The sequence below is a fragment of the Notolabrus celidotus genome, chromosome 12 (assembly GCF_009762535.1).
Source record: "Notolabrus celidotus isolate fNotCel1 chromosome 12, fNotCel1.pri, whole genome shotgun sequence".
Lineage (NCBI taxonomy): Eukaryota > Metazoa > Chordata > Actinopteri > Labriformes > Labridae > Notolabrus > Notolabrus celidotus.
Genome location: NC_048283.1, coordinates 14,471,652 through 14,481,954, shown reverse-complemented (window position 1 = coordinate 14,481,954; position 10,303 = coordinate 14,471,652). Strand labels below are relative to the sequence as shown.

Below are 10,303 nucleotides of genomic sequence, written 5' to 3'. Positions count from 1 at the left end.
GCACATTTGCATATGCAGGCACACATGAAGACACACAAATACAGTTCCGATTACTGAATGATGTCTTTGTGGTGCATGCTGGCTCTGTGTTCGCAGTGTGCCAGCTTTACCTGACCTGACCTGCCAGAAACGACAGAGGGGAGTGTGGATTTGACACACCTGTCAGATTTGGCAGGCCTGAGCTGGCTGTGACTGAGAGGTAGAGACAACCGCCATCACAAAGGTCTAAGAGAGGCAAGAAACAGGCGCTGGGAAAGAGTCAGGTGGTAAAAGAGGAGCACAGGATGAATCACTTGGAGTCAATGGCAGGGAAGCCAGGATGAGACTTACACTTAGCGAAGGGATTCAACTGGAGCTTGTGAAGTGGAGATCAGACATGACACTACCTGTTTATCTTCACCCCTGTAGAGGACACTGGCTGTTTTCACATCAGATCACATCATTGGACATTTTGTGCCTATTGAAGGTCAATCTTGCCAATAAATGTTCTTCAATGGGGCAATACCCTGCTGTAAAAAAATGAACCTTTATGTCTCTGAGTGTCTGAAACTGAGACAAGGGTTGATACCTGATTCTGCCATTGGGCAGCAGCACTGTGTGCATCTGTTGCGCTCGCTGGAGGCCACAGCTGATTGGCTAATGATATTCTACAGGAGACATATTAGTCGGATCACACAGATGACTGAGTCGGCCTCATCTTAGTTATGCAAGCACGGCTAATGATTGCACAAATTAAAAGCTAGAGCTGGCGTTTGCAGAGTAGTGTAGTTTGTGAGTGGATGCGTGACTTGTCAGTTTTTAAACCCTGCTTTAGCCATCAGAGCCTGTGGTGTGCAGGTTATTATTGCAGTGCTGCTCACTCTACCATCGCCGTTAGTGCAAGAAAGCTCTCATTACATGTTGTGTTGGAGAGTACTTCTCTTTTTTTTTTTCCACTTTCTTTTTATTTCAATTTCAGGTTTACAAAAGGGAAAAAGTAAATAGAATAAAACAAATTAAATTAAATTAAATTAAAATAAAAAAAATAAAAAAAGGAGGTTGTTCCAGACCATTCAATCGTTCAAAACAAAGTATACCATCTATACAGGTGAAGGGTTACAGATTCTGGTATATGAGTTCCATTTTTCCCAGTATTTCACACAGACATCGGCTCGTAGTCTTAAGAAGAAGGTGAGTTTTTCCATGGAATAAATTTCGTTTACAATTGCAATCCAGTCGTCCTTTGTTGGTGGGTTTGTCTGCATCCACTTACGTGTGATCTTTTTTGCTTGCAGCCAAGATGATTTTGTAAAGATATCTGTCCTGAGACTCAAGACCATTTGGCATTTTACAGAGGTACAATGTGACAAAACAGGAAACAACTTCAATTCCAAATATCATCCTCATTTCTTTTGCCAGCTCTTGCCAGTAAGAATGGATTAGAGGGCAAGCCCAAAACACATGGAAATGATCTGCCATAGCTGTACCACACTTCCTCCAACATTCATCAAGTCCCTGAGAGGCCTGTCGTTTAGATGATATTTTAGGGGTAATAAAAAATCGTATTGTACACTTCCAGCAGAATTCTCGCCATGATCTAGAGTTGGTGGTCCTAGCCTGACCCTTCCAAATATCACACCAGTCTTCCTCAGCTATCTCCAGGCCAGACTCCTTCTCCCATCTCTGCTTAATATGAGAGTAGAGTGGTTTTTGGAACTTTGCAAACTTTTATAGATTCGTGATATGAGATGTTTGTTGTCTTTAGTTTTATATGCATCAATAAATATGCTGACTAGATTAGGGTTATTATCCTCTGCTTGTTTGATTTCTTTGTCAAAATAATCTCTTACCTGGAGATATCTGAAGAAATCATTTCTCTCCAGATTATATGCATGGGAGAGGTGAGAAAATGGTTTCAAGGCATTATCACAAGTTATTGTACAGTAAGCTGTTATGCCATTGTACGTCCACTGATGGAATCGTTTATCAAGACTAGCTGGCTTAAACTCTGGATCATATGCCACCCATTTCAGAATTTTTGCATGTTTCTCAAGACCAAACCTCTTGCAAGTCTTTCTCCAAACACCGAGGGTCACTTTGGTCCATTGATTAGCTTTTTCCAGATATAGATCCTGGAGCTGGGAGTAACCTATTATAGACTGTGCTGGGGTATCAAATTGTAATAATTCCAAATCTTTCCATTTGGCAACATAATCTGGATTGCACCAGCACACTAAAAATCTTATCTGGGCAGCTATAAAGTAGTCCTCAATGCATGGAAGAGAGAGCCCACCCTTATCTTTATTTAACTGTAGGGTCCTGTATCTAATCCGAGGTCTTTTACCATTCCACACAAACCTTGAAATTATCTTATTCCATTCTCTGAAGTCCTTAAGAGGAACTTCAACAGGAAGTGACTGGAACAAGTAAAGAAGTCGTGGAAGGACATTCATTTTTACTATTTCTATTCGGTTCGACAGATCTAGCGGCAGTATTGTCCATCTGTCTAAATCTGTTTTAATTGCCTTAGTGACAGGTTCATAATTACAATCGTATATTTTAGTAATATTTCTTGGGATCCAAACTCCTAAGTATTTAATGGCAGGGAAGTCCCATTTAAAATTAAAGTTGCTTTTTAAGTCTGTACTTGGTCCAAAGTTATAACAAAGTATTTGGGATTTGTGTGTGTTTAATTTATACCCGGAGTACGAGCTAAATATCTTCAGGAGTGACATTAATTTGGGTATGCTTTTCTCAGGATTTTTCAGAGTGAGCAAAATGTCATCCGCAAATAAACTTATCTTGTACTCAACCGCCTTAATTTCAATCCCATTAATCCCTGGATCTTCCCTTATTGCCTGAGCTAAGGGTTCAATAAAGAGTGCAAAGAGGGCGGGGCTAAGTGGACAGCCCTGGCGACACCCTCTTTCCAACTTAATGGATTGGGTTAAGTGACCATTAACTCTTATTCTAGCTGTGGGGTTTGAGTAAAGTGATCTAATACATTGTACTGATTTATCATTAAAGCCAAATCGTTCCAATACTTGATAAAGATAGCTCCATCCAACCGAGTCGAAGGCCTTTTCTCGCATCTAAACTGATAAGTGTTGCACTAATGTTTTCTTTAATCACATAGTCTACAACGTGGAGTGTCCTCCTGATATTATCCTGTGTTTGTCTTTCACGGACAAACCCTGTTTGGTCTAGATCTATTAGTTCAGAGATAATATGTTCAACCCTTTTGGCTACAATAGATGCGAACAACTTATAGTCTGTGTTTAATATAGATATTGGCCTATATGAGCCACACTCTACCTTATCCTTGCCCTCCTTAGGTATTACTGTTATTACTGCCTCACTCCATGTTTGTGGCATCTGTCCCTCCTTAAGAGTGTAGTTAAAGCAATTGATTAGCATTGGCATTAATTCAAGTTTAAATAATTTATACCATTCGCTGATGTACCCGTCAGACCCTGGTGTTTTGTTTGTCTTCATTCGGGAGATAGCATTGCTCAGTTCAGTAATGGTTATTTCTGCTGTCAGTGCTTTATTCTGCTGCTCTCCTATTGAGGGAAGATCCAAGGACTTTAAGAAGTTTTCGATTATTGAGGAGTCGGCTTTCTCAGGTTGGGTGTATAAAGATTTGTAGTAGGCTTCAAAGGACTGTTGAATGTCTTCTAATTTATGACAAATCTTATTATTTCTTGGGTTTCTTATTTTATGAACAGTCCTCTCTGCTTGTTGTTTACGAAGTCTCCAAGAAAGTAGTTTCATGGCTTTAGCACCAGTTTCGTAGTACTTTTGCCTTGTGAATCTAACTTTTTTCTCAATCTCTTCGTCATAAATCTCATTTATTTCTTTTTGGATACTTTGTAGTTCAGCCAGTGTTTTGGAGTCTTTGTGAATATAGTGTTGAGTTTCTATGTTCTTCATTTTTAACTGTAATTCCAGTAATCTTCTTTGTTTCTCTTTTTTCCTATGGGAAGTAAAGGCTATAAGTTTACCTCTGAGCACAGCCTTCCAGGCGTCCCATAAGACATTTGGTGATACTGTTCCATTGTCATTAATTTGTAAATACTCCCTCAATTCTTTCTTTATATAATCTTTACATAATTTATCATTTAGGACACTGGTATTAAGTCTCCAGAGCGTTTCCTTTTTTTTATCTAAATGCAACGTAAGGTATACTCCTGCATGATCTGAAACGTCTCTTATGCCAATCTTGGATTCACTTATCCTATGTCTATCTACTGTGGAAAGAAAAAAGTAATCCAACCTAGAGTATTCTTTGTGGGGAGGGGAGTAGTATGTAAATTGTTTTTCAGTGGGATGGAGCTCTCTCCATATGTCTAAAAGACCTAGCTCTTTCAGCATTTTCTGTAAGAATTTGGAATTCTGACTTTTTCTCTTGTGTAGGTTTGTAGAATCAAGTTTGGGTTGTAACTGTGTGTTCCAGTCTCCTCCACATATTAGAGTTCCTGATGATTCGAGGGCTAGTAAATCGAATATTTTCCTGATGAATGACTTATCCTGTTCAGGTGGCATATAAACATTTAAAAGAGTAACTTCTTTATGGTCTAGTTTGCCTTTGACAAGGATATAGCGTCCTTCCTTATCTTTGATTTGAGAAGTTAGTTGGAACTGTACTTTGTTTGAGAGTAATATGGCCACTCCCCTCCTACGCCCTGACTTATGGGAGGAATAATATGTATTCATGAAGCCCATTTTTTTAAGTTTTTCATGTTCAGAGTTAGAAAGATGGGTCTCTTGCCAAAAAGCCACTTGTATTTTCTCCCTCTTCATTTTAGCGATAACTTTACTTCTTTTTACCGGGTTGTGCAACCCATTCACATTGAGTGTTATTACCCTGTATTCCTGATAATGCATTTATTGTATTTGTTTCTGTCTTTGATGGTCAAAAGCAACCTGGTACAAAGCTTCCCAGAACATGGGTACAGACAACAGCGTGAACAAAAGTGAACACTATGAACATAAAACAACTTGGTTCCCACAACTGGAGGATATATTCCCTCCTTGGAAATAAGGGGAAGGCCTGATTCAAAATAAGGGCCCCTTTCTGAAGCCGATGATATTGCTCCTATAATGTTAGCGAATAACATCTGCTTAACTCTGGCAGCTTTTTCAACAGACCCACTCTCTCAGCTTAATTTTACCATCTTAACTTTAAGCTAAAGGTACTCAGTATAAGTATAAAAATAAATTTAAGGAGAGAACACAAAATTATAACATTTCAAGTCATTTCCAGGTCACTAGAATACCTGACGGGGCTAAGGAGAGTTAGACCCGTTTATTCTTTCACGTTGGTGTCAGGGCTCCTGGGTGAAGTGCGGCGGAAAGCGCGCAGCCTCTCGCGTATCTGGTCCGGATGGGATGCCTGCTGCTGATGTCTGTTTCCAACTCTCTCCCATGTCGCACGGGGTGCTGGGGTTGGGCTGGGATCCTCATCCTGGGCGATAGGGAATCCCCTCTTCCGCAGGTCAGTCGCGGCTTCTCTCGCGTCGTTGTAAATCCGAGCTCCGCTGTCCAGGAACACTTTAAGTTTAGCCGGCGGTGGGGTCTGAAAACGCACGCCTTTCTCTTTCAGTACTCTTCTAATTCCGGCATACTCTCTTCTCTTCTTTACTATCTCTGTCGGGTAGTCATGGTCGAAGTAGATTCTTTTACCTTTGTAGTGGACCTCTTTCTTTTTCCATGCAGCTGACAGGACCTGATCTTTGGTTTTATATTCCTGGAAATTTATGATTATTGATCTCGGAGGGGCATCTCGTGCGGGTCGCGGACCCAGGGCTCTGTGGCAGCGCTGTATTTTCAGGTCGAAGTCCTCCGGTATAGCCAGCTCCGACTTCAGAAATTTAACGGCAAAGTCCAGCATGTTATTATTTTCCTCATCTTCCGGCATACCATAGATGCGGACATTATTTCGCCGTGACCGAGCCTCCAGATCCGTCACTTTTGCCTGCAAGGATTCTTGTGCCTGTTTCACTTGTTGGAGCGTGTCCTCCAGGTCAATGTTACGCTCTTCTAATTCGGCCACTCGCTGTTCCGCCTCATCAACTCGTGGAGTTGTGTTTTTTAAATCTCCTCTGATGTCCTTCAGGGCATGGTTGATCTCGTCCCTGAATTCGGTAAATTCCTTCTTAACATCCTCTCTCAGTGTTGAACTAAACGAAGTCAACTCAGCCTGTACTTGAAAACGGATTGCCTTGATCTCAGTGTGGATACCAGCTAGCAAACTATCCTCCGTGCGTTCAAGTCCCTCAGAGCTAATCGAGTTAGCATTAACCTCGATGTCACACTCCATGGCAGATTTCTCGTTTTTGTCGGCTCTTGTGGTCGTTTTAGCTTTAGCTTTTCTTTGTCTGTCCCCTTCCATATCGAAATGTTTATTCTATTGGGATAAAACAGTTGAATCTGGGGAAATAATCTGAGTATGTGGGAGAGCGATCTGTTAAGCAGCCATCTTTCTCGCAGCGCCAACCGGAACCCAGAGTACTTCTCTTTAATTCCATCATGAATCATACGCTGCATCTTCTGGGTGTCCATCACTATGGTTACACCATCAACTCTCATAGCCAATCACAGGTTTCACAGGACAGCTTGGATTTATTAGGCTAGTCAGTGAGATCCTAAGTGGAAGACAGAGCAGTTTGTGAGGTGGTTTGGCCAGTTCCTGGTAGGTAAAAGATGGGAATCTTGAATCCCTCAGAGCTTACTACCTTGATGGAGATTCTGACCATCCCTCCAGCACAATTAAATGATTATGATCTTCTCCCTCTGCCTCCGTCTCTACAGTTCCATCCTATCAGTTCTCTCTTTTCACAGTTTTCCCTCCTTTTTCTCTACTCTCATCCTCTTCAAGATGAGGACTGTTTGTCATAATGACACAATCTCAGCCACTCGTCCTCCATCTCTGCTTCCCTGGTTGCAGCTTCCTCTAACTCTCTGTGTCTCTGTGTCTGTCTCATTTCCCCTGATGCGCTCGTGGACAGAGAGAATGCTGGTCCCTCTCTGTCTTTGTAAAATATTCTCCCCAACTCTCATTACCTCTCTCCCTTTCTACAATGCTTGTTCAACCAATCCCACCATCTCATGATGGGGCTCCTCGTATCCCTTTCTCCTCCTCCCTCATTTACTCTAGGTTACAATGTTGGGATTAGGTTGTCGGTGCCATTTTACTTCTCAGTGCAACTTCATTGTTTTAGACTCTTTCCCGCTGTCTCAGTCCCCCTTCTCTTTGTTACTCTGGACACAGTGCTGCTTTTTTTATTTTGACCTCTGACCTCGAGGAGTCACCTTGGATAATGGGCAAGCAGCAACCGATACTGTAGACCTGAACTTTAGCGCTTATTATTAGCCTTTCAGACTCCCTGTGTCAGTGTGTCACTTGTCACCACCTGTAGCCACCTATTGTCGCTTCTATCTATCTATCTATCTATCTATCTATCTATCTATCTATCTATCTATCTATCTATCTATTATCTATCTATCTATCTATCTATCTATCATCTATCTATCTATCTATCTATCTATCTATCTATCTATCTATCTATCTATCTATCATCTATCTATCATCTATCTATCTATCTATCTATCTATCATGTCTTCCTTTAAGTCTTCTGTAATCTCGTCCTATCTTGTTTTACTTTCTTTTTGCATTGCGACTTTTTTTCCTCCCTTCCTCTCTGCTTCTTCTCAATTGTATCCTCACCCTTTTTTCTTCCTTCTCCTTCTCCTCATCCTTTCCAACTCCCTCTCCTCCCCACCCATCCCCTCTCCAGATGAGATTGAGATGCTGGAGCGCCTCTGGCTGTCAGGTATCTGCCATAATGACAAAATTGAGGTGATGACAGTAAACTGGATATTGACAACATGGCTGGAGTCTTCTATATGCTGCTGGTGGCCATGGGTCTTAGTTTGCTGGTATTTGCCTGGGAACACTTGGTGTACTGGAAGCTTCGACACTGCATGGCCACCAGTTCTGGCAAATTGGACTTTCTCCTGGCAATCAGCAGGGTAAGTGCTTTTGTCTCTGTGTGTGTAGTGTCTTCTGGACAACTAGAATACATGTCTTACTGTTTTACAAAAAATGGCATATCCAGATTTCCACTGATAATTGGGAGAATTCAATTATGCAGCACTTCTACAGGACAATGTGATTGGAACTGAAATGCTTTTCTCAATACCTTATGCACACATATGTAAGCATGTGTGCTCTTGTCTGTGTGCCCTTATCTGTTACAGATAGTAAGTGTTAGAAAGTGTGAGGTCTGGGGTCAATTCAATTCCACTCAGTCAATTCGGGAGATTAATTGAAATTCAATTCTGCTCACACCCTGGATATCCTGTTCCTTTGACAGTGACCTTGACAGAAGCAGGCTACACCATATGCATGTGATTACTGTAGCTTCACTGATAATAATTTATCCGTTTTCACCACTCGTCGTAATTTATGCATTTATGTATGCAATTTTATCCACCAAACAATGCACAATTGCACTATAAATAGGAATGGATGTTTATCGGAAAAAATAGCAATCTTGCATTTCTTATAAAAACTGGAACTTATTACATTGCTGTTGTAGGATTTTCATTGTTATTCCCTCCAATTTAATTTTACTCCTTTTACTGCATCTTAAACACATACAGTACAATACAGTAACAATACAATGGTAACATTGTAACAATGTCTTCAAGTCCACATGTAGCAAAATATCTGTAGTCTTTTGCCTCTGTCAGAAGAATACTCAACACAATGTTATGTTTTACTTCAGGAAATACCGTTTGTTCATTCCGTGTTACTCAAATTGTAATTTTGCCTTTGTGATTTTTCTTCTCAGGGCATGTATAGCTGCTGCAGCTTTGAAGATGAAACAACGCCAGGTAAATCTTTGCCGACTCATCACACTGCAATGGTTACAGTCCCATCGCAGCCACATGTTGTCTCAACGTCTATGACCAATCCAGCCATCGCCATGGCGCAACAGCAACAACCACCACAACAGCAGCAACCACAGCCCGTTTACAAGACTCCTTTACCGGGCTCTCCTCCCACCGTGGTGCATTCTGGGACAGCAATGGGTCCATCCAACACCCCTATTTCTGGTGCACCCCTCCCTTGCTCCACTTTCCTGCCCCGACCAGATCGCAGACTGGCCGTGGTGGATCGTTGGAGGCTCCCCAAACTAGCAACAGCCACTAACCCAATGGCTGTAAGGGGAGCTATCACTGACATGGGACCCTTTGCACAGAAAGTCCCACCAAACTGGGCTTCAACTGCTGGGGGGTGGGGGACTTGATGGTTATAAGAGATACTATGGTCCCATTGACCCTGAGGGACTGGGGCCCTGCATGGAGCAGCAAGCAGGGTCCCAGACCCCCAAGACTATGCCCAGGGGCCACCCCCCCCCCTCCAGCCACTGTGGCCTTCTACTCAGAGAAGGCATGGACCACGGGGTGGGGAAGAGGGTGGTGGGAGGTGGCAGCGGAAGTCAGGGGAAAGGGGCCGTTAAACCTCTAGGCACTCCCAGACTGCCTCCTAAGAGTCAGGCCCCTCTGCCTCCTACACCCCCGCTGCCACACCCCTCTCCCCCTCTCCCTTCATCCTTCTGGAGGAAGCGCAGGCCTAAGAAGCCCAAAGAGCCTGGGGGGCCGCTGTACGAGAACATTCTGCCCTTGGGGCGGAGGGGGGAGCACGAGAGGGAGTGAGGGAGGGAGGAAGGAGGGCACGCCCCTTTTCTCCCCCGCTCTCACTCCCTGTGCCAGTACCCCTCAGCCCCTCTTACACCCCTCCCTCTCCCTCTGCATCCTTGCACTATACGTCATCGTCCTCTTCGTCGACCACTTCATCCACATCCACGTCCTCATCTGCCTCATCTTCTCGCTCCACCTCTCCTACCTACTCTTACAGCTCCTCCAGGAGCACACGGGACAGGACTGGAGGATTAGATGGAGAGGATGATGACGATGATGAGGAGCTAACAGAGGAGTCAAGCCTCCTTCTCGGCAGGGGGAGGGAGAGGGAACGCTCAGTCATCCGGCCTCGTTCCCTTAGCCACGGGCGCCTGCCACCACCCATACCCCCCAGGAAACCACGCACATCCTGGGGTGACAGAGAAAGGGAGCGGGAGAGGGACAGAGGGGGAAGCCAACTGTCCCAGCTCCAAGAGTGGTGGGCAAGCTGGAGTGAAAGGGAAAGGAGTGGAGCAGGTGGAGACAGTGAGAGGCATAAAAGGGAAAAGAAGAGGAGAAAAGAAAAGGAGAAAGAGAAGAAGAAAAAGAAAAAGAACAAAAAAAGGAAAAAAGA

The 10,303-nt window shown here is 43.3% G+C and overlaps 1 protein-coding gene across 1 annotated transcript in view; it reads left to right on the top strand.

Moving 5' to 3' along the window:
- LOC117822444 (glutamate receptor ionotropic, NMDA 2D) overlaps positions 1–10,303 on the top strand; it is a 55,958-nt gene that overhangs the window by 44,947 nt on the left and 708 nt on the right. Inside the window, 5 exon segments of the mRNA XM_034697163.1 lie at positions 7,779–7,844; positions 7,847–8,013; positions 8,838–9,283; positions 9,285–9,679; positions 9,682–10,301. Coding sequence (XP_034553054.1) covers positions 7,779–7,844; positions 7,847–8,013; positions 8,838–9,283; positions 9,285–9,679; positions 9,682–10,301 — 1,694 coding nt within the window.